Below are 24,287 nucleotides of genomic sequence, written 5' to 3'. Positions count from 1 at the left end.
TGATAATCATTGTATACCGGAATACGTACAATAAGGGTTAATCCGTTGATTCACTCATGAATACCGGAAGAACACCGCGAGAAGGGAACAATTCCACCCTCTACATTTTAACTCTCAATTCGACTCTACTAAAACATAAATAAAACTCCTATTTATAATAAAACCCTAGACATCTAAAAGGAAACAAACTAACTTGACCAACAAGACAAATCAATAATTAAAGATATAATATATTATACAATTCTATCTTCATCATCAGTTGGTATCAGAGCCTTGCTACGCTCCTATGCGATGTCTCCCCGTCAATCAACCGTTCAGAATGTTCAAGATTATCTCCATCGTGACGACGACTTTCTGTCTCAACAATTCAAGGAATTAAGAGCACAGAATCGAGAGATCTTTGACTTCCTACACGGTCAATATGATCGACCCTATGCAGAACATCATCAAGGACGTTTCCGATTCGAGGACGAATCGTTTCAAGGATGGAGAGAATGATGAAGATAGAATTGTATAATATATTATATCTTTAATTATTGATTTGTCTTGTTGGTCAAGTTAGTTTGTTTCCTTTTAGATGTCTAGGGTTTTATTATAAATAGGAGTTTTATTTATGTTTTAGTGGAGTCGAATTGAGAGTTAAAATGTAGAGGGTGGGATTGTTCCCTTCTCGCAGTGTTCTTCCGGTATTCATGAGTGAATCAACGGATTAACCCTTATTGTACGTATTCCGGCATACAATGGTTATCAACGGAGTTCGTATATTTATCAATATCAAATATATTTCACGCTTCTACCTGCATCAATAACGTTCCAACGTTTCATAAATTGTAATAGGGTTAATTGTACAAAATTTCAGAAGTTGCTAGACTAGATAAATAGGTACATACATTAAAATATGAGCAAGTGACAACTTTCAACTTATTGAATTTCTTCAATTTTTTCGAGCGAATGTGGACATTTTTTGGCAAGAGAATAATACTTTTTTGGAATAAGATTAATTTGTTAGAAAAAACCACAACATTTGGGAATACACTTACAAATTAGATACAATATTTAATAATTATTCAATTAAAACAGCATACTGAAACTGATATTATGTTTTTTGACATGGAAAGGTGGTGGGTTTTAAATCCTCAATATGACTCACTGTTGGATAGAACCGTTCACCTACCTATTGTGGGCAAGCATAACTTATTTATGATTAATGTGGCAATGCCATGTAGGAAAGGAAGTTACCATATTTTACTCCGACTAAAATAGTCGCATTAGTGGTGCTTGAACAATTCTGTAGGCACGTTGTTCTTGTCCACGGACCACGGTGGATAGGTGAATCGTTTTGAAATGATTTATATTTAGAAATATATTTAAGAAAAGTGATTACTAGAGAACTTGCAATGATAGTCACTTCAGATGCTTGCTTATGTGTCTGCAGATGATAATAAGAAATAGAAAAGTAAATAATTGCAGATTTGAACACATTCCCTTAAAAACAAACCTCAACTTCCTCTAAAACATCATGGTATGAACAAGTATAGCATCTGCTCAAACTACATGAGAGGCATCTTGCCTGCATAACTGGTTCTACTTACTAGTGAAGATGAATCACCAAAAAGATGAACAGAATTAAACATTAAGACCCACGGTTTTCTTATCTTCATTGACAGTAAGTTTTCCCTCAGCAAACTCGCAGGATTCAATCACAACACCGAGCTGCTTCTGCATCTTCTTCATAACAAAAACTTCCGACTCCTCACATATGGAAACCACAGTGCCCTTTCTGCCAAGGCGCCCCGTCCGGCCAGCCCGGTGAGCATAATGTGTAGAGTCAGTAGGCAGCTCCAGATTAACCACAAGATCACATTCTGGAATATCTAAGCCTCTGGCAGAGAGTTCATTGGTTAGCAACACTCTCACATCCCCATTTCTAAACTTCTTCAAGATTGTTGATCTAGAGAGCTTGCTAAGATCTCCGTGCAGCTCTGCTGCTTTCATTCCACGAGCCTCCAGCTTGAAGACTGTATCCTTTAGCTGTTTCGTGTGGTTCATGAAAACCATCACACATTTTGCATCAAGAGCGTGTACACATCTTCTCAGTGCGTCCACCTTGTGCTGCAACCTTGTGACGGAGTAGTAGTGTGTCAGGGAAGGCGGTAGGCTTTGCACCTGAGCCTGCCCCTGCGCGGTTGCGCCACCAGAGCTGGAGTCAGAAGGCGTTTCTGACGGTTTAATTGGTGCAGGAGCAGGAATGGTCTCAATTGGGATGACGCTCTTGGCCTGGACAAGAAGAGGCTCATAACCCCAACTCCTAGCTGCCCTGATAACTGAAAATGGAATCGTTGCAGAAACCATTATAGTCTGGCGCTCAGCTCGCCTGGCTTTAGGGCCATTCGGGACACTCTGAGCTGCACCGGATCTCCTGCCAACGTGCTCCAATATACGGTGCATATCCTCCCTAAAATTAAACGCTAGCAGCTCATCCACCTCGTCCAAAACCAAATACCGGCAGCTATGTGTTTGAAGCTTCCCCGATGCACTTATCTCTGCAATGCGCCCAGGCGTCCCAACAACAATCACTGGCTTGTTCTTCTTAAGTGCCTCCTCCTGCCTCGACTTGTTTGCACCTCCAACAAGCTGTTGTACCAATCTCTTATCCTCAGGTCCGAGTAGCTTCTCAACCTCCCTCACAATCTGCATCCCGAGCTCCCTTGATGGCGCCAGGACAACAGCTTGTACGCCCATCTTACTCCTACGCTCATCATCACCTTTGAACGGCCCAACCTCAGAGAGTATGGGAAGAACATACGCCAGCGTCTTCCCTGAACCCGTGTACGACTGTATAACAACATCATGCTCCTTGAGAATGGTGGGAACCGCTGCAGCCTGGACGTCTGTCGGGACATTATAGCCTTCCTTCTCCAACCTCTCAACTAACAACGGTGGGAGGCCGAGCTCCGAGAAAGACTGTGCAGCAAACGGAGCCAATGCTGCAACATCAACCCTCTCTTTCTTCTTAACTGCATTGGCTTCTCTAGGAATGCCCTTCCTCTCTCTATTTTTAGGGACCTCGATTGTGGAAATCCCCTTACTGAGTTTGTTTTTATCATTTCCATCACTCCTCAGAACTTCACTCTTGAATCCAAGACTCTTTAGGGTGAGAGACTTGCTGTTCTCGCTACTAACACGACTATATCGACGCACGCTGCTGTATCGAGGACTTACACGTGAAAACACACAAGATTTCCCTGATGATATGGCGTCGCCAACAAGAAGAAGCAGCCTACTTGCAGCTAAAGCAGGCATTTTTTCTCCACCACAATCTCTTAAGATTCCAACGCAATAACACTTGCCACAACTAAGAGAGGCTGCTATAAATCGTAAATCAAAAGGAAATAAAAATTGAATACTTGATTTTCAGGGATGCAATCGAATTCTGTCTTTGCTCTTATGGGGAGCCAATCACGGAATATGGAATCCAAAAGTTGAGCAAATTGGGGAAATGCAAACTCTCAGTTAACTTATCGCTTAGGATCAAACACCTCGACTACGAGATGCAATTCAACAAATGAAATGCCTAGCAAAGGAATCAGAGTGCGTGGGTGAAGGCGTTCGAGGGCACCTGTGTGTGAGAGAGAGACAGCGCTTACGTAGATGACGATAGAAATGGCGGCAGCAGAGAAGGGGTGAATGGACGGATGAAAACACAATATTTTTCGAGTAATTTGCAGCTGAGCCCTTTCAAATTTGTGGAATTAGAAGATAAGGATCAACTTTTGTAGCCAATTGAGGCCAAGGACATTGAGCTTTGATAATTGCATTTCTACCTCTATGAATTAGCTTTGATAATTGCGTTTGTAAATTTTGTTTGGTATATGACTGAAGAAAAAAAAAATAGAAAAACTCATGTGCGCGAGTTCTGAGTATGTGCAACTCTCACACCCTCTCTAATAAGTTTTTTATAAATATTATATTAAAAGTATCTTTGGTAATGTATTATTTATTTTTGTAAAAAAATATTATTTACTTCTATAAAAAAATATCATCTGCAAAGTATTATTTACATTTAAGAAAAATATCATTTTATATCATGTTTTATGTGTATAATTTTATTTATTATTGATAAAGGTACAATTTAATTTATTGTTGATAAAAATATCATTTATTGTTAACAAAAGTATCACACACACACACATATATATATATATATATATATATTATAACAAAATAAATCATATCCTACGTGGCGTCGTATAATCACTCCATTCTAAGTTTCTAACTTTCCTCAATTCTCATTTATTCTTATTTTTAAAAAAATCTCTAATCAATCTCCACCTCTAATAAAATTCCACCCATTAAGTACACTATTATTAAGCACGTTTTATATACATCGAGAACAAAATAAATTTTGAATATAATTAAAAATATTAATCGCATTTAATGGATGTAATTTAGAAAAAGATAAATCACATATCATGATTCATGATCCCCGGTAATCATGTTTATTATCTTAATCTTAATTAATCTAAAAGTTAAATCTGCGATTTCAAAAAATTACATTATACGTACTTTGAATCTTTGATCCGTAAACATATATTAAGTGATCTAACTTTTTAATGACACTTCCTCCGAATAACAAATAACAAATAAAAAAAAACTAATGACATTTTATGCGAAGATAAATTGCATATTTAAATGCGTATTTGTGATATATAAACTAATAGATAATTTAATTTATAAAATAAATGAATTATATTTAATACTCCCTCCATCCTATAAAAATAGTCCAAAGAGAGAGTGACAAGATTTTAATAAAAGTGGTTAAGTAATGTTATGAGTGAAAAGAGTTCCACCATAAATGTAGTGCTAATAAATAATAATGATAATTAATTTTATTGTGAGTGGAGATAAAGAGTCCCACTATGTGATAGAATAGATAAATAATTAAGTTAATATATGAAGAGTAATCTATTGTGGGATAATGACATAATCAGAAGATATTCTTATATGAGATGCAACAAATTCTATTGTTGCTATAGTGGAAAACACATACCCTGACGTAATGAATAATGCATCTAATCCAGAAAATTTTAAGGATAGAACTATTCTGGCACCCAACAATGAAATGGTTGATATGATAAATGATTACGTCATGTCTATAATATTTATCAAACAAAGGGTTTATCTAAATTCAGACAACATTTGCAAATAAGATGGATAAGTTGACCTCGATGAAGAAGTATTCTTGGTGGAATATCTCAACACAATCAAGTGTTCAGGATTGTCGAGTCATGAAATTAAATCTCAATACGATCAAGTGTTCAGAATTGTCGAATCATGAAATCAAATTGAAAGAAGGGTGCATAATCATGCTTCTCAGAAAATATCGATCCATCTAATGAGCTTAATAATGAGACTAGATTGATAGTAACTTTTAGGAAAAAATGCAAGCAAGAAGTTTATTATTGTCATAATGATTATGAGTCCATCGGATTTCAGTAAATTTCCTATTCAATTCTAAATAATGCAATTCTGTGAGTATTTGTTTTGCTATGACAAAAAATAAAAGTCATGGACAGTCTCTTCCAAATGCAGGATTATACCCACTGAAACCTGTGTTTAGTCATGGAGGCAATCTAAAGAGTCAAGAGGCACTATTAAAAGATGTGTAAAGATTTTAGTATGTGATTAGAGTGGTTATACACATGACACAGCAACTAACGTGATGTATGATGAAATTTTCGATAGATTATATGGTAATACAAATTTAATAATTTAATAAAATTTGTAATTTGAAATCATTATTGATATTATTTAATTCATCATTTTTTTTCAATGAATGGTTGCAGCTGCAAACATCTAATTTAGGTAAATTTCAAATAAAAATTACAGTTTTCTTTTAAAATTTTGTGGGTCAGTACTCTACTTAGATATACACTTCATAAGACATCTAATTTAAACTAATTTCAAATAAATGTTACTCCCTCCGTCCCAATATTGTTGGCTACATTTGGTTTCGGCACGGGAATTAAGGAGTTGTAGATTAGTATTTTAAGTGTGTGGGTAATATAGTATAAAAATAATAAAGTAGGAGAGAGAAGGTGATAAAGTATGAGAGAGAAGGTAATAAAATGATAAAGTAGGAGAGAGAATGTGATAAAGTAGGAGAGAGAATGTAATAAAGTGATAAAGTATGAGAGATAATGTGATAAAGTAAGAGATTGAATGTGATAAATATTTTCATTTTAGGAAAGTGGCCAACAATAGTGGGACAAACTAAAAAGGAAATGTGGCCAACAATATTGGGACGGAGGGAGTATAATTTTTTTTAAAACTATTTCATTCAATACTCTATTTTAATTAAATGACATTGATGAATTAAAAATTAGATGAAATAATTGTACATGAATTTCCGTGGAATTTTGACGGTTTAATTTACATAATATAAGGAGATGGATCATGGCTATAGCCAATAGGGCGGGTTGCTCGATATGTGAAGCTTCGATCCATACGGTGTGAAATGAGCACATGAAAAGAAAACAACCATAAAAGCATGAATGAAGAAATAGCCGACAGCTCCAAATTCAGAGTTATGTTCTCATATCTGAAATGTAAAGCCTCTTTGTTTGATGCTTTACCTTCACACTCACCCTTAATTAGCATCTTCAAGAACCATACCAATCTCTCTCGTATTTGTATGTGCCAAACATGCATCCTCCAATGACGTACGTTGCTATATCTATGTAACTCATCATTTTACTTCAAAATTTATATAACAGGACATCTCTTTTAGAAAATGCTACAAGTTGGGGATAAAACATTATTAACCATATAATTTTCCATTAATTTTTAGGGAATAAAAATGTTAAAATTAAATAGTCATATTTGCAGTATAAATGCAGCAAAAGCAAGGGGTAATCAGTTTGTTTTCATTCAACTTAGAGTTGTCACAATTGCCTCGAAAGTGTACGTAGGCTAATTTTACACGTGAAAAAGTTGTAACGATAACATTAAGATGATTAGTCGATCAGCTTGCTAGTCCACATAACTTTTTAGTAGCTACACATCAATTTTAATTTACTTTAATTCTAATTGATACAGTAAATCACACAAATTGCAAAAATCATGTTTTGCGCCCAAATTTAAGAATCATAGTGTAAAATTGCAAATGGGTAAAATTTGTGCCTATGCCGTATCATCTTTTAAGTTATTTATTTCCCCTGAAAAAAATATTAAGGCTCAACAAAATATCTTGGTTTATCATAGTTTGCTAATATAGAAAGAAAGATATGATGCTATTAAATGATATATTCCAATTTCCACATATAGATATAATTATATTTTTCACATGCATTATATTTGGAGACTCCCAAAAATCTTTAGGACACGTACCTACGAAACGAAATGTCAAAAACAGCAATCAAATTCCATTCAAATAGCGGGGCACATAAAATATCATAATCCCCTGCACCACCACCCACCGACGCTCCCTGCTCCTACGCCACAAAACGGTGTACACCACCGTCCTTAGTTCCAAATCAACCCTTCCGTCAAAGAGTACAACACTCACAAAGAGGAAGTCGCAGTCTTTTCCAAAGATCCTTCCGCAGAGGATAATCTCTCAACCAAGAGAAGCAAGAAACTTCTGGAAACGAAGATATTTTGAGGTTCACGTTAAATCTTACATCACATTTCAATTTATCGTGCCTAGTTTTAAATTATACAGTAATAGTTACAGTTGATTACAATTAGAGTCTTCAATTATTTAAAGTTTTGAATTTCATTTTTGGTCGATAAATGCTATGTGAGGTTTACTATACTATAATGAATTCGTATTTTAGAGTAATACTCCAGTAGTTATTAAATAATTAAAAAATAATTTTGATGGGGGAATGTCGCACTTAGTGTGAGAAGATCTCATCCATTTTTATTTGTTCTGGCACCTTCTCAAGCGGGGCCCACCCTTCTCGAACACCCGGCAAATCCTCTCTCCCCACATTAATCATTAAATTGATGTCTAATTTACTCATTTTTAATTTTAATTTTTAATTCTTTCTTTCCACAACCTTCTCCCATTGCGAACTTTCTAGAAAAAGCCTCCACCGCCCCGGTACTCGCACCTCTAGTGTGTGTGGTTCTGCGTGTTCTCCAGATTTCATCAGCTGCTGTTGATTATCCTAGCCTACCATCGCTATTCCGAAATACTGAAACAAATTCTTGCTTTTAATCAGTGATTGAAGCTGCGCTCGATAGATCTCCCATTGGAGTCAAGGTTTTGCTGTCTTCTTTTTATTTTACCAGATAATATGAACATTTCATTCCATAGATTTGTTACTTTATGTGATTAATGCGTCGAATCTTCTATATTTTAGTTGAAACTGATTGGATTTATTCATTCTTTAATAGAATCCTAGAAAAATTTCCGTTATTTATCATTTATACAAATTTCGTTCATTTCTATGGTCTCTCTTCGCTGTGATTTTATTTAAATCTATGTTGGATGTTAGCTAATTAAAAACGAGTTTGAATTTTTTTTATTATTGAAACGGCACTTTTGTGTTATGTCGTCTTTATAGATATGAATTATTGTGTTTGTTCGGTCTCTGAGAATTTTAATTGATGAATTATTAGAATCTAAATTCTAAATATTATGCCTTTCTGGCTTAACCTGTTTGAGTCTTTTACTATTCCACTATTTTAGGGTTTGAATATACATATATCGATCGTGGGTTAATGTGATATGAGCGGCGACGGCCCGGGCGGCGCCAGCGGGGGGAGCGGCGGAGGAGAGTCGCAGAGGTCGGTTCCGACACCGTTTCTGACGAAAACATACCAGCTGGTTGATGATCCGAGTATCGACGATTTGATCTCGTGGAATGAAGACGGAACAACGTTCATCGTATGGCGGCCAGCTGAATTTGCGAGAGATTTGTTGCCGAAATATTTCAAACACAATAATTTCTCCAGTTTTGTTCGTCAGCTCAATACTTACGTAAGTTGTCATTTTGATGAATTCAGAGTCATTTTTCGATGAATGTGTTATCGAATTTTTGCGATCGATAACCGTTTCTGCACTTTGATTTTGGCAGGGATTTCGCAAAGTAGTTCCTGATCGGTGGGAGTTCGCGAACGATTGCTTCAAAAGAGGCGAAAAGGTGCTGCTCAGAGACATCCAACGCCGTAAAATATCGACCGGAATCAACGCCGCCGCCGCGCCGGCGGCAGTGGCGATTCAGATGTCCCCTGCAAACTCCGGCGACGAGCAAGTCCTCTCGTCCAACTCGTCCCCCGCAGCGGCCACTCCGCCGCCTCTGCGGGCATGCACATCCACACCGGAAATATTGGAGGAAAACGATAGATTGAGGAGAGAGAATTCGCAGCTGAGCCAGGAACTGAACCGATTGAGGAGCCTCTGCAGCAACATTTACAATCTAATGTCGAGCTACGCAACTAATCCAGGCGAGGCGCTGGTGCTGATGCCGGAGGCGCGGGCGGCGGCGGCGGGATGCGCCGGCGGAGGAGGGAAGGCGGGGGACGAGGAGGAGGAGATGTGCCCGAGACTATTCGGGGTGTCGATCGGGCTGAAGCGGCTCAAGAGAAGCGAAAACGGGAACGGCGGTGGTGGCGAACGGATGGCGAAGGACGTGAAATCAGAGCCGTCCGATCGTGGGAGCAGCGAGGATCGCGATCCCAGAGTTCATAGCATGTGAATTGAGGGAGAGACACACAATACGTGTTAGCTCGAAAACACTGGAAGATGTATCTCAAAAGATAAAGGAAAATATAAATTGTAACGTTGGCTTCTGGTTCTGGTGGTTTCCGTGATGAAATGATCTCCGTTGTGGGCCACGGGTTTGATGTTGACCATTTGGGTCCGGGCCGACTCGTGTCTCGTTCCAAGAATTTGATGATGTAATGTAATGTAATACAGCTTATTATCTCCCGCCTCCCTTTCTCCACCCAATCTCTAGCTTCACATCATCCAAATACATTATAAAAAAAATATTTATTTTTAAATGAAACTAACTATACTTTTTTTATCTTAACTTTTACTATCCATATTTTCCTTTTTTACTATTTTATATTGTGATATTCATTTTTATTTTTAGTAAAAATTGATGGAATTTTTGTTCTACTTTAATTATTTCACTCACAAGTCACAACACATCCAATCATTTTACCTGTACCTCACTCTTAAATAGATACTAAAAATTAGGACGAAGGGAATAATTGAATGTATTATGAATGAAGTTTTGACAGAGGAGGGGGGAATTTCAGGTCAGAAAATCTGGGACTTTGGGAAGAAGTTAGGTCTTTCAAGTCAGACTGAAGAAGAGGTGATTGTCCGCCAAATCGAGATGCAAGGTAACTTCCTTTCCTTCAATAATGCTGGGAGTCAGATGAATTGTCCATGAATTTACTGTCATACAACATTAGGGGCTTGGGGAGTTTTGCGAAACAGCGAGATGTTATGGAACTTGTAAGAGGGCATAAGATTGATATTTGTTGTTTACAAGAGACAAAAATGGAGACTTTTAGTGATGTTTTTTGTAATTCTTGGTGGGGGTTTAATAACACAGATAAGGCAATCAGGAACTCTGAGGGGAGAGCTGGGGGAATTGCGTGTTTATGGAATAGGGAGGTGTTCGAAGCATCTAGTTCTTGGGATTTACCGGGGGCCGTGGTTGTTAACGGTAGGTACAAGGAAGACGGTCTCTTGTGTTGCATTATCAATGTTTATGCGCCAACTGAATCAAAGGAAAAGAGGATTCTCTGGGATGCAATTGGTTCTTTTGTTGAACAGAATGCGGATCGAAGTGTGTGTATTTTGGGAGATTTTAACGCAGTCAGGAGAAGAGAAGAGAGGGTGGGCAGCGGGGAGACGTTTCGAGCGTCGGATGCGAGGTTTTTCGAGGATTTTATTAGGGGGAACGATCTGAAGGAAATTCATACACAAGGTCGAAAGTACACTTGGTACAAGCCCAATGGCAAATGCAAGAGCAAGATCGATCGTTTCCTTGTTAACGAAACTTGGATGCTTACTTGGGAAGGAAGTTCTGCACGCGGTCTTCAGCGTTCGATCTCGGATCACTGCCCAATTGTTCTCACTACTAGAACGGAGGATTGGGGACCAAGACCTTTTAGGTTCCTAAATGCTTGGACGAATCACCCGGAGTTTGAAGATGTTGTAAAGAAAGTGTGGACGGGGACTGACTGTCAGGGATGGAGCTTTTTCGTGGTTAAGGAGAAATTGAAGAAACTTCGCGAGGCTTTAAAAGTTTGGAATCGTACTTCCTTTGGTGAGATTGATTCTAAAATTCACGAATTAAAGAAGGAGTTACAACAGAAAGATGAGCTTGACGAGCAGAGTTGTTTAGGCGAAGTGGATGTTATCAGGAGAAATGAGCTCCAAGCTCTCATTTCCCTTCAGATGAAGCATAAGCAGATGACTTTACAACAGAAGGCTAAACTGAAATGGCTTAAGGAGGGAGATGTGAATTCTGGCTTCTTCCATAAGGCGATTAAAGGGAGGCGGTTGAAGAATGACATAGGCGGACTGATCTTTGATAACTCATGGATCTCCAAACCGGAAGAGGTAAAAGCTAGGGTGAGAAATCATTTTGAAACCTTTTTCAAGCGGAAAGATAGACAGATGCCTGTTATTCCCATTGACTTTGTGAGAAGGAAAATCTCTGATGAGGAGAGAAATTGGCTTATTAGAGGTTTCGAACCCGAAGAAGTTAAAGAAGCGGTCTGGAGCTGCTCTGGCGATAAGAGTCCAGGACCTGATGGCTTTAACTTTTCATTCTGGAGATCGGCTTGGCATGTGGTTAAGGAGGATATCCTCCAGGTCTTGAAGGACTTCCACGCGAACGGTAAAATTCCTAAAGGAGGTAATGCTTCTTTCATCGTTTTAATACCGAAAAAAGAAGGGGCTGATTCGTTGAACGAATTTCGTCCAATCTCGCTCATTACCAGCTTGTATAAAATCATTGCAAAGATCTTGGCGGGGAGACTGACGAAGGTGATGGGGTCGATCATCTCTGATAATCAAAGCGCTTTCGTTAAAGGGCGGTTCATTCTCGATGGTGCGGTCATTTTGAATGAAGTTGTTGTTGAGTCAAAAAAGAAGTGACGAAGCCGGATATTCTTTAAGATTGACTTTGCCAAAGCTTTCGACTCAGTTCAATGGGATTTTTTGGATACTTTGCTGGATAGAATGAACTTCGATGGGATTTGGAGGAAATGGATTCAAGGGTGTCTACAGTCAGCCACGGCAAGTGTCCTTGTTAACGGGTCATCAACGGGAGATTTCAAAATGGATAGAGGCTTGAGACAGGGTGATCCGATGTCTCCCTTCTTATTCCTCATTGTTGCGGAAGGGTTGAATGCGCTTGTTGAGAGAGCAGTGGAACGACAGTTATTGTTTCCTGTTAAGATTGGTAAGGATGAAGTGCCGATTACACATCTCCAGTACGCGGATGACACCATCTTCATTTTAGAGGCTGGTGAGCGTAATGTGGAATCACTGAAAAGTCTGTTGCTTCTCTTTCATTTTGTCTCGGGTCTTGCTGTCAACTTCGCGAAGAGCAGCCTGATGACGGTGGGAGTGAATGTGTCAGTCGAGAGGACATGGGCTTCGTTTCTCCATTGCAAGATTGGTTACTTCCCGTGTCTTTACTTGGGAACCAAAATTGGAGGCCGAAGCAATGGTGTTAGCGAATGGAAGTTCTTGGTGGATAAAGTCTCAAATAAAATTGCAAGCTGGAGAAAAAGACCTCTTTCGTTGGCAGGGAGGATCACTCTTGTCAAAGCGGTGCTTCAATCTATTCCGGTATATCAACTGGCCTACGCTTTCATTCCCAAGACTGTGCTCAAGAACCTCAATTCCTTGTTCTCCAGATTTCTGTGGGGTGGAGACTCTCAGTCGAGAAGAATCACCTGGTTTAAATGGAGCTCCTTGTGTTCCAATAAGAAAACAGGAGGTCTTGGGTTTCGGGATGTGGAATTGTTTAATCATGTTCTGTTAATTAAATGGCTTTGGAGATTTTTGGTGGATGGGGGAGCTTTGTGGGCGAGAGTGATCAAATCGATTTATGGGGAACTTGTCTGGGGCGAAGAGGGGGATTGCTCGATGGTGGGAAGAAGTGGGCAGTTGGGGTGGTGGGCGAAAATTGTGGAGAAAGGGGGATGAAGAGACGATAGATGGTTCATTGATCACCTTCAACACAGTCTCGGGGATGGGATGAATACAATGTTCTGGGAGGACGTGTGGGCCGTTAACAAACCTCTCAAGTTCTCTTTCCCGAGATTGTATAACTTGTGCTCGAATAAGAAAGCCCTTGTCGGAGAGAGTGGGTTTTGGGAAGGAGAAGAGTGGGTGTGGTCGGTGAATTGGAGGAGGGATTTGAGGGAAAGAGAGAATGGACAGGTGGAGGAACTTTTGAGACTTGTTGCTGCTTTTGTCCCCTCTACAGGTTTAACTGATGGATGGAGTTGGAGGGCAACTACGGACGGTAAATTCTCAACAAAGTCGGCTTATGATTTGGTGGCGGCTTCCAGAGAGGCGCAACAAACTCAACCGACTGAGATGGCTATGGTTTGGGAGGCTCCAACATCGCACAAAGCCAAGGTAACAGCGTGGAGATGTCTTAGAAATCGTTTGGCTACCTGTGACAACTTAAGAAGTCGACAAATTCAAATTAGCTGGGAAGAGAGAGGATGCAACGCCTGCGTCGCTGGAGAGGAGACGACGGAACATCTGTTTCTTCATTGCCCGAAAGCTGCAGCGGTGTGGGACCAAATCTTCCAATGGTTACACATCAAAACGGCAAATCCTAGAGGTACTCTCCATCATTACACTTCCTTCATCTCTGCTGCCAAAAAGAAGAAAGGAAGAAGATTGCTAAATGCGTTATGGGTGGGAACGGTTTGGACACTATGGGAAAAAAGAAACGAGAGTCGTTTTCAAGGAAAGATTTGGGATATTGAGAGACTTGTTTTACAGATCAAGGGTAGACTTTGGAGTTGGAATGAGGTCTATAAAGTTTTGGAGTTGAGAATCCCTTTCACCATGTGGTGCTCAAAGGGTTTCAATCTTTCCTTCTTGTTTTGATTGGCATCCCTAGTGCCTTGCTTTTTATCTTAATAAAATTTTAATTTTACCGATAAAAAAAAAGAATCTCACTGTATTACGAATGAAAAATTTATCAAAAATAAATTAAATACATTTGGGTAAAGGTCACTTTCTGTCCCATCGTTTTAGCGAATTCTCAAAAATGTCCCAACCTAACGATAATATCAAAACGATACCCAACCTATCAAAAAAATATCATCTGTGTCCTGTTAAAATTTTCCGGAGACCGGAAATTGACGTGGACGACCGGAAGCCTACATGGCTTGCCTACGTGGATTGAAAGGAAAAAGAAAACTAAAAACTAAAATACACGTAATTTATCATTTCATTTTCTTTTTTTCTCCGCAATGTCCGGTAAATGGTCAGCCGAGCAAAGAAGAAGAACGAGAAGAATCACAGTTAGACTCGAATTTCTTCCTCCGCCGAGCAACCTTTTTACCCGCTGTCAGTCACCAAAAAACCAAAAAATCTATTCAAACCATGGTGGCTATGTTCATTTTGTTTCAGAGAGAAGAAGAGGGAGGTTGAGGGAGATGACCGGCGGCCTCACCACCGCCGGCAGACAACCAAGACGCCAGCAACTGGAGCCCTAGGCCCCCACATCTGGGCAGCGACGCCGGCGCCGACGTTTGCCCCTCACCCCTCACCCAAATCGGTGCACAGGCGAGCCCTAGCCCTAGCCCCCAAATCGGCGCACAAGATGCGACGACCTCACGCAAATCGGCTCACAGGCGAGCCCTAACCCCCAAATCGGCGTACGACCTCACACATTTCGGCGGCGAGCTTCGAACCCCCAAATCGCCCAAGGATACGACAGTGAGAGGAAGGGAGAGAGAGATCACGAGATTCGTAACAAGAGAGAGAGAGGGGGAGAGAGCAGAGGCGAGTGAGAGGGTTTTCAGGGGGCGGGGCGGGGCGGCGGGCGGCGCTCCGTTGTCTGTCGGAGAAGAAGAGAGAAGGGGGAAGGCGAAGGAGAAGAAGAGAGAAGAGAGAAGCGGTGTTTGTGTGTGCTTGTGTGTGTCTGTGTGTGTGTTTAAGGATTTAGGTTTAATTAGAAAACTTAATTAAATTAACTAATTAAACTTAATTAACTAGTAAATAGTTCCATTTTAGTGATGGTAGAGATTTAATTTTAAGAGCCATGTTAAAAAAAATTCCAGCTAGATAAATTTCGTCCACGTCGATATGGCCATGTAGGCTCTCCGGTCGTCCACGTCAATTTCCGGTCTCCGGAAAATTTTAATAGGACACGGATGATATTTTTTTGATAGGTTGGGTATCGTTTTGATATTATCGTTAGGTTGGGACATTTTTGAGAATTCGCTAAAACGATGGGACAGAAAGTGACCTTTACCCAATACATTTTATAAGAATAGATGGAGTATTATATTACTCTCTTCCTACTTTTACTTCAATAATATCTATTCAAACTTTAGACTATCTCCACCTCTAGAGTTACTTTGGTTGCTTTAAAGATGTGGTTCTCACCTTAGAGCATTTAGAGCATCTCCAAGCGTTTCTCTATTGTAGAGGGCCATTCACTCTATTGTAGAGTTGAAATATAGAGTTTTTGAATTTTCATCTCCAACAATCAACTTTACATTTCCCTTTACAATGGAATATTCCATTTTTATACTCTTTATTATTAAATTATTTTATCAATTTAATTATTATATATCATATATATTTATAAATAATTATATTTATTCAATTAAATGTAATTAAAATTCAAATTTAAATTAATTTAAATATTTTTGAGAAAAATTAATTAATAAAGTGTTATATTTAAATATTGTAGAACGATTAATTTGTTTCAACAACATAAAAACTGAAATTACATAATACTCTTAGAATTAAACATTACATAATACTTAACAAAGCATAAATTACATGATAAAACTAACTAATGTTCTTGCATTTTTATGTTGTTGCAATTTTATGCTATTGTATTTTTATGTTGTAATTTATGTTGTCGTAATTTTATGTTAATGCGCTTTCATATTATATTTCATGTTATTGTGTTTTTAAATTTTACATAATATATTTTAAATATTGTATATATTTATGTTAATTTAAAAATATAAATAATATATAGACTAATAAATTATATTTTACAAATTAAATCAAGTAAAGGTGAACATTTTGTAAAGATAAAAGAAAAAACAAATATAATAAAACAACAAAAAGAAAATGAAAAACAAACAAACAAAAAAAGTAACGGAGTGAATAGTGCCTGCTACATGAAGCGGGATACTGTTCACAAACTTCAATTTACCATGGTGTAGCCGAGGTGATTGGGGGAGCCACTCACGCTAGAATAGTGGTGGCAGCTAGAATAGAGCAATCATTGGAGTTGCTCTTACTCCATAGCCCTGAACTGTAATTTTCTTATTTTCATTTTTATTCTATTTTAACTCCTCAATTTTAAAATTTAATATTTTATTAAAATTAAATTTCAACATGGTATAATTTAATATTTTATTAATTAAAATAAAATATGTTCCCCCCGTCTACAAAAAATAGTCTGTTTTTGCCATTTTAGGATGCTCACAAAAATTAGTCTCTTTCTATTTTTGAAAACTATCAATAACATGGTGGACCTTATTCTCCACTCACAAAACAATTAATTATCATTATAAATAGTACTCCCTCCGTCCGCCAAGATTATGTAAAAATTACTATATCGGGCGTTCGCCAAGATTATGTCACTTTCCTTTTAAGGCAATGGTCCCACCATCCTCTTTAATATTTTATCCTTATTAACACTCTTTATTTATAAAAAACTCACCCCAAATTCAATCTCAACCACACATCTCATAAAGTGATGGGACCCTTTCTCCACTACATCAAAATCATCATTAATTTTATTAAATCTTGTGCCCAAGCAATTTTGCATAATCTTGAGGGAGTACTTTTTAAGTGAGACTCTTTCTCCACTCATAATACAATAACTATTTTTATTAAAACTCGTGCCTTCCCTTACGAGGACTATTTTTTTTGGACCGGGGAGGGGGGGTAATAATTAAAATAAAAATTACAACAATTAAAAAAACTACATCAATTCTTTACGCTTCATGACTTCTTTGAGAAATGAATTGTACACTGTCAATTGTTGTTCAAACATCTTTAAAGTGTCCGCATTGAGAAATTTTAAAATCGAGAACTTTCCTTTTAACATCGTCGTCTTGGGGAATGATGAAATTTATGTTACATCTTCGGCTTGAGTGAAACGAGTTTCGTTCAAGTTGATAGCATCAAGCTTTGTGGCAAAGGCATTGGAGACTTGAGAAAAAGGCGAGAACTCCATCAAGGGAATAAGTGGGAAAGCCCGAATAATGAGCTTGATTTTTGAAGTACTTATTGAATTCACAATCCATTTTTAAGAAGTGCACGATGGGAAGAAGAATGTGAAATGAGAGAAGAAGACGAAGAATCATATAACCACAAACTCATTTTAAGATAGACATTCTTCTTCATTATTTTATTCTCTATCTTAATTTTGAAATTCAATTCTTTTTTTTTTTCCCTTTTAAATTTAGCGCTTGTGCTTGGACAGACGATGAACCGGACTCATCTGGATAAGCCACGAGTCGAGCTCTCCATCTCCGTATCGGGTGGCTCATTGCTCAAATCTCTCTCAAATCGGCTCAAGCCGGTGATGAGCCACTACTGATGCGGATGCTCTAATGCACTCCTATATTAAAGGATAAAATTTTAAAAGTGGGTATAATTTATATATTATGATAATGAGTATAATTTGTATGTATTTCTTATTTCACGATTGGTATTTTCCATTTTACCTATATTTTACAAATACATATTTGATGTTATGTTTATAGCAAGCTTAGGTAGTCGGCGATTTATAGTTTATCTCAGCCGTACCCGCTTTAAGAATTTCTAAGGGGAGCATCAAATTAATAATAAAATTATTGATTTTGAGGAAAATGCACTCTTTTTGTCTTTCCTTTACGTCTTGATGTCAGGAAGTAAATAAATTCCAATAATATATAGATAGATATATTACAAATAGCTACATTGAAGCATTATGTACAATAAGGGTCCATAGCTCAGTGGTAGAGCAATTGACTGCAGATCAATAGGTCACCGGTTCGAACCCGGTTGGGCCCTTTGTTATTTTTTATATTTTGTGAATCGTATTTAATTCGAACCACTCTAGTTTTCTAATAGTTTTCTAAGAAACGGAGTTTGAAGGCTAATTTCGTTTCTTACATGATTCCAAAGCATATGCCATACTAATTTAATGTGGATAATAGAGAGTTCAACCAATCTATTATCGATATTTTAAGATTCCTCTATACTTCCACGATTCCACTCATTCGAGGAAATGATTTGTAAGTCGACTCAGACAAATAACACTACACCTCTAATTATATTTTAATTACTATTATTTTTTTCTAGAACAAGAGAATTAATATTTTATTAACACTAAATTTATAAAAGGCCTAATAGCCAAAAGAATGTCAAATCTTTTATACTTTCTTTTTTCGTTTTACCGACTTTATTGAAAATTGTAAATTTAGTCACACTTTCTCTAATTAATTAAAATTTGTAGTCTCACGCAACTTGAAGTCCCCTAACATCCATACAGAATATTAGGATAAAAACTCAGGGTGGTATAGAACTTCCTATTCAACATTTTGGGTTTATGTAATTTTAAATATTTACTTATGAATTTCTGATTCTGAAGAATAATAATCAAAAGAAATCACTTTTCTCTCCCAAAAACTAAAATAAATATTAAAAAAAAAAAAAACATTTGTTCTAGACATGAATAGGAAAATGTTTTCGAGGTTATCTGCAAGCATTCAAGACGTTATTGACTTTTCTATCAACTGATAATTCATTTATTCAGAGCAAATTGCATTCAAAAGGATCCAATAATCCACACTACATAAACACACAGTACACACTACTTACTTTGAAGAACAGAGTACTAAACATTACATAAAAAAAAGTACATAACTTGTAGAAACAGAATTATATATATAAAAAAATGTAGAAACAGAATACTGTATATTACATAAAAACAGTATTAAATTTAAGAAGATAATAGTAAATACGCATTCCAGATTGGGCATATGCTTTCAGTCGGAAGATCTAAACCATCAGCGCGCAACCCAGATGCTCTGCCTAGAACGACAAAAGTTTAGGAAACGCAAAAGGCATAAAAGAACACGGAGATCATGCATAGAAACCTGTGTACGCAAGTCGTAACGTATATTCAGAAAAGCACAATTAATACGAACACTAAACACGTTCACACCTCGGCAAGGATAGACTGGAACCAAAGTGACAAATAGTACAACCTCTAAATTTGCACCAATTTGGAAACTCAAGTAAGCATAAGATGCAAGAAACTATGAGAAATTAATCTGTGAAACAGGTTAGAGAATGAGACCCTAAATAACATAAGCAAGAAATCATTGTGGTACTAAAATGCAAATTCATACCTTCTTCTACTGCGAATTCTGCACCACCACATTGTCAACCATCAGGGCATCCTTCAGAGGAACAAAGCTAGGCCTGAGCATAACAGATCTGCAGACGGATCTGACCCCGTTAAGCTTGAAAAACTTAAATGTCCTCTCTTTTGCATCATAGCACACCACGACATCATCGGACCAGATCATCATCAGTATTATGTGGCGATTGCTAAGAATTTGCAGGGGCTTGAACGGGCCTTCAATGAGATGATGCCCCATATGAACCGATGTATCAATAACAAACTTTTTGGTCCAGGACACCTGGCCGCTGGACTTCTCCACAACCCATATGTCAAGAAATTCAGTATTAACAGTCACAGATAGACAACCTCCAAGGACACCCATGCTCATGCAATGTTGATTTATTTGCCAACCAGTCCCAAGTTCAAGTGGAGGTAGAATTTCGCCAAATTTTTCTTGATGGAAATCGAAAAAGATTATGAATTTTGATAGCTCTGGATACCGGCAGAGCCAATAAACAGTTCCATTCAAGAGAGTAAAGCATGTATCCCATGTAAGATACTCTGAAGGTGGCTGATTTGCGATATCTCTCCACAAAGATGACCCTACTACATGAACTTGAGCCCAAAACTCCTGCTTGAAACCAATTTCCCAAGGTCTACCAGTTAAGGTGGAGAAAATCCTCAAAACTTTATATTGATTATCCCCCACACTAAACCCAAACCATGACCCCATGGTTAGCTGACGCCGATTCCTTTCCTTATCAAATTCAGGCAGGGTTAGGTATTCCTTCATAATAGGATTACAAACAAATGAGCGCTCACACACATCTCGTTCAGCAAAGTACAGTAATCCATCACATGAATTAACCAAAACAAAATTATTTTCTTCCCCAGTATGCACATGGTATCTCTCAAAATACCTGCTCGGATAATTTGGAATCCGAAACATAAGTTTCAATTCGGCTATCCCACCGGACATAAATGCAGTATCTAGTCCAGATTCAACCAAATGGACTAACCTTGTAGGGTTGTGGACGCTTCCTAACTGGATTATGAGATTTGGGGCCGTCTTTGATGAATGCAGAGAGTTGAAGAATGGATTGGAGGATGTTATATCAAGAAAGGTCTTGCATACAGTTCTGCATGCAACGAGGCTCTTGATGGGAAGCCTTGAGAGGATCTCTGAGAGGATGTTTGGAGGTAGCTCGGCGAGAGACCCTGCCATTGTTTCACATTTTCTGTAACTGATGAACTCGGGTGTAATTTATAATAGAGGCATTTAATATAGCGATGTGAGCTGCACAAAAAGCAATGAAAGGAGGTCAACAAAAGTTGATTGCAGATATGAAACGCTCGTGTAGCGGAAATAAAGAAGAAAGGTCTATAAATAAAAGAGAAAATCTGCTTCTAGCATATATCAATCAGATGCTAAATTTTAAAGTGCTTCCCCTATAAATGACTTTTTGGCAGTTAGAGAAGACAATGCGCATTCATGTACATATGATCTTTGACGGATTCTATTAATTAAATATAAAATTGTTCGGCATATAAGATTACTTAAATAATCTTGTATGAAAAATCAAATGGAAATTATATCCAAGTCAGGCAGCTTTTGCAAAATGAGATTGGATTGAGAACAAATACGATGAATCAAACCCCAACTTTAATAATACAAGAAGTACTCATGCGTAGTAAGCTTTAAGAAAAAGTTTCTCAATCTCAAATACCCGTAATCTTGGTTTATTATTCTCAAAATGAGATGGAAAAACCACAAGAAAAGCCCTCTAGCTAACAGTCTAGTAAAGACCCTTCACCCTTGGCATAAGATTTTCAATTAATAACAACTTCAAAATAAAATAAAAAAATAAACATTGACTTCATGTAATTCCTATAGGAGGTATTTTCATGTTTGATAAGATCAATGATTCAGTATTTTCATCCTCATTACTAGTATTTCTCAAATCCTACCCTTTCAATGGGATATGAATCAAGCAAAATTAGCTCAAATGGTAGAAATTATCAAGGGCCTTGTGATATCCCGAAGTTCCAATCCAGTTTAGTAAACAATGGATTAGCCTATAATATTTTTATCAATCTAAGCTAATCCTCAAAAGTAAACGCCCCCATAGCGAATTAGAATAAACCAAACAATGATGTTTCCTACACGTAACGCAAATGTAAACACTTGCAGATCTTATCACAACCAGTAAGGACAATGATTTTCATTCACCTATGCATATTTGGATGACCAAAGTCAATCTAATCAGTTACATTAACCACCTTCCTTAAATTCAATTAGTTATAGTACCAAGTATGAAACTATAGGTATTCATGCAAATATCCAATATCTGAATTTCATGGAAATCTATTGGTAAAAATTTGAGAAAAGACTTAATGTTGTTTTCAATCTTTACCCAACATTTTTCATACAGTTTAGACAGTTCCAAATATTATCCTGATATTAGCTTTATCATTGCTATATATTTGTTTTATATGTAATACAAGCTGACATTAATATTCATATACATATTTACCAAAATTTTGGTGGAGATTTCCTTACCCCCCCCCCCCCCCCCCCCCCCAAACAACACACATAACCAAACCCATATCAAATCTAAATGACCCTAACAAATTCCAAATATCTCTTCATCCTTGGCTATAGCATTAGCATGTACCACAAGCCTATCAAGCAAAAGAGACAACTAGCCCTGTCAAGACATGTAGGTCTATTTATATACTAGGGTACACTTGTTTAAAACATTGAGATTTTTATTTCATAGCTCAGTGTTGGGCGATGTCAAACGCTAGTCTAATTGTAATTGATGCTCCAAGTAGCATCTTCATATGGTGATACTTTTTCTACATCTAAGTAATGTTTGAGTAGCTTCCTCTCGTTGTTAAAATTTCTGGATCCATTACCTTATTGAAAACATGAGGTTTCCTATTTGTCTTTGGTTTCTGTAACAAATATAACACCCTTATTTGGAACGTGTAGATGATCTTTACATCACTAGTACTCCAGTACCGAAAACAAAGTTTGCTAATTTTACTCCATCTGATTTTCCTTTGTCAAACTTATATCCTCTTTTATAGTGTATCTTATAAGTTCAGGTTAAGTGCACGACTAAACCAAGGAGTTAATGCTAAGTCTTACGGGCTTATAACACTGAAATAACATAAATGGTAACTCCATTTCGATATTAATAATCATGTAAAGGTGTCATTAAAGTTGAGCAGCTATGGTACGTAATAACTTAAACGCATAGCCATGCATTGTAGAAGGGTTCACTGACTACAGTGAAGCTCCATTCTAGCTTTTTGCTCTTACTTCGTACTAGTCTAGATTATGGAAAACCTCATCTCTGTTATACTTCAAATAAAAAGTTCATTGTCCACATTAATCTCATATATAATTCTTAAAAAATCACATTTCAATTAGCTATAACCAAAATATGTAGACATTTAGTAGAACTAGATGCTAAGCTAGCGGCCAATACAATATAGTTAAGAAAATAACATGAGGAAATGAAAAAAAGGAGAAGATATGTATAACACAGTTGCACAACAGACTGATAATAACTCTACAGATGAGCCAATATTGATCAAGAACCGGAACAAAAACTTATGTATGATTTAGCACACACCATAGGATGACTATAACAAATGCAGTCAACAAGTTAAACAGCTGAAATCGAAGAAATAGCAAGTACCAAATTCCAAAATGTCCATACCTCAGGCTCACATCCTGCAGCGTTACATGATCAATCCGGCAAAGCATCCTTTAGAGAAAGGAAGCTGAGGCCGGCAACGGCAGACTGCAAAAAGGTATCAGTTTTTACCCATATTTCTTCATTGCTCAGAGCTTGGAGAAGCCATGGAAACGATTCGCATTCACTTCATCAAGAATATAAAGTCTTTGCTCCACGATTTTGATTTTTGATTTTCCTTTTTTTTTTTTTTCATGGCTCAAAACACAGAACCAAAACAAAGTTATATTCTTTACTGTTTCATCTATCTCGAATTCATGAACCCTAACATATAACTGAAGGCTCATTCCTAATTTCTGCCACAAAGCAAAGCAACCAAAATACGATTGACGAGAATACAACTGTTTTCTTCGCCCAATAACAGAAAATCCACCGCAATATTTGGGTGGAGATGATACGGGTTTGATTTCGACTTCCCCTAACTTGATCGTGTGGGAACTGGAACAACTTCATTTTGCTCAAAGGTTTTAGTTCAGTTGTAATTTGCAAATATAAAAGTTGAGAGCCCAATTTAGAGGCCAACCCGCAGCAACATTCTCTAGAGCCCACTTTTGAACCAAAATTTCTTTGTTTAGAAGTTGTATCTGTTTTGGCCCTACAAATTTCAAGATATAAATAAATCTAATAATTTTGATTTCATTCGATATTTGTTTCGAATTTTTGATATTTAAATATAATTTGAATATAAATAAATATTTTCTTTCATTTAATTAATCATCAAATACGATTCGGAAATCATGTTATTCAATTCGATATTCGAAAATAGTTAATTATAAATATATATTAAAGATTTTAATAATAATAATAATTTGAAAAGGGAATAATAATAATAATCAAAGATTTTAAAAAACTTTCATACCAAATTCAATTCAAATGAAAGAATTTCATAATTCGAAAACAAAATCTGAACATTAAATCT

At 37.2% G+C, this 24,287-nt stretch overlaps 3 protein-coding genes and 1 non-coding gene across 10 annotated transcripts; 2 read left to right on the top strand and 2 right to left on the bottom strand.

Annotated features, from left to right (window-relative positions):
* Nucleotides 1-1,486: 1,486 nt before the first annotated feature.
* Nucleotides 1,487-3,829, bottom strand: LOC130985288 (DEAD-box ATP-dependent RNA helicase 47A). Its single transcript, XM_057908195.1, has one exon. The coding sequence runs from the start codon at nucleotides 3,301-3,303 to the stop codon at nucleotides 1,627-1,629; it is 1,677 nt and encodes a 558-aa protein (XP_057764178.1). The 5' UTR covers nucleotides 3,304-3,829; the 3' UTR covers nucleotides 1,487-1,626.
* A 4,185-nt stretch (nucleotides 3,830-8,014) lies between these two features.
* Nucleotides 8,015-10,043, top strand: LOC130985299 (heat stress transcription factor B-2b). Its single transcript, XM_057908207.1, has 3 exons — nucleotides 8,015-8,269; nucleotides 8,699-8,989; nucleotides 9,087-10,043. The coding sequence occupies exons 2-3, from the start codon at nucleotides 8,738-8,740 to the stop codon at nucleotides 9,705-9,707; spliced, it is 873 nt and encodes a 290-aa protein (XP_057764190.1). The 5' UTR covers nucleotides 8,015-8,269; nucleotides 8,699-8,737; the 3' UTR covers nucleotides 9,708-10,043.
* Nucleotides 10,044-18,190: 8,147 nt separating this feature from the next.
* On the top strand, nucleotides 18,191-18,262 carry TRNAC-GCA (transfer RNA cysteine (anticodon GCA)). Its single transcript has one exon. It is a non-coding gene; the product is annotated as a tRNA-Cys (tRNA).
* Nucleotides 18,263-19,118: 856 nt separating this feature from the next.
* On the bottom strand, nucleotides 19,119-23,921 carry LOC130985260 (putative F-box protein At3g52320). 7 transcript variants are annotated; one of them, XM_057908183.1, is made up of 4 exons: nucleotides 23,333-23,895; nucleotides 20,621-20,898; nucleotides 19,606-20,521; nucleotides 19,119-19,281 (listed from the first exon to the last, which is right to left on the bottom strand). In XM_057908183.1, the coding sequence occupies exons 2-3, from the start codon at nucleotides 20,824-20,826 to the stop codon at nucleotides 19,612-19,614; spliced, it is 1,116 nt and encodes a 371-aa protein (XP_057764166.1). In that variant the 5' UTR covers nucleotides 20,827-20,898; nucleotides 23,333-23,895; the 3' UTR covers nucleotides 19,119-19,281; nucleotides 19,606-19,611. The 7 variants fall into 7 exon arrangements, with proteins under 7 accessions (XP_057764166.1, XP_057764159.1, XP_057764128.1 ...); XM_057908176.1 differs by having other exon boundaries at nucleotides 19,119-19,285; nucleotides 23,333-23,887; XM_057908145.1 differs by having other exon boundaries at nucleotides 19,119-19,285; nucleotides 19,606-20,898; nucleotides 23,333-23,921.
* Between the last annotated feature and the right edge of the window lie 366 nt (nucleotides 23,922-24,287).

Source organism: Salvia miltiorrhiza, chromosome 1 (genome assembly GCF_028751815.1).
Source record: "Salvia miltiorrhiza cultivar Shanhuang (shh) chromosome 1, IMPLAD_Smil_shh, whole genome shotgun sequence".
In the NCBI taxonomy this organism is placed as follows: domain Eukaryota; kingdom Viridiplantae; phylum Streptophyta; class Magnoliopsida; order Lamiales; family Lamiaceae; genus Salvia; species Salvia miltiorrhiza.
Note: the sequence above shows the minus strand (reverse complement) of the source record. Positions and strands in the feature narration are given on the sequence as shown.

Excerpts from the sequence above, each read along its gene's own strand:
- LOC130985288 (XM_057908195.1), bottom strand. The coding sequence starts at position 3,303 with ATGCCTGCTTTAGCTGCAAGTAGGCTGCTTCTTCTTGTTGGCGACGCC.
- LOC130985299 (XM_057908207.1), top strand. The coding sequence starts at position 8,738 with ATGAGCGGCGACGGCCCGGGCGGCGCCAGCGGGGGGAGCGGCGGAGGA. Across the intron at positions 8,990-9,086 it reads TTCGTCAGCTCAATACTTAC|GGATTTCGCAAAGTAGTTCC; the intron begins GTAAGTTGTCAT and ends TGATTTTGGCAG.
- LOC130985260 (XM_057908145.1), bottom strand. The coding sequence starts at position 20,826 with ATGGCAGGGTCTCTCGCCGAGCTACCTCCAAACATCCTCTCAGAGATC.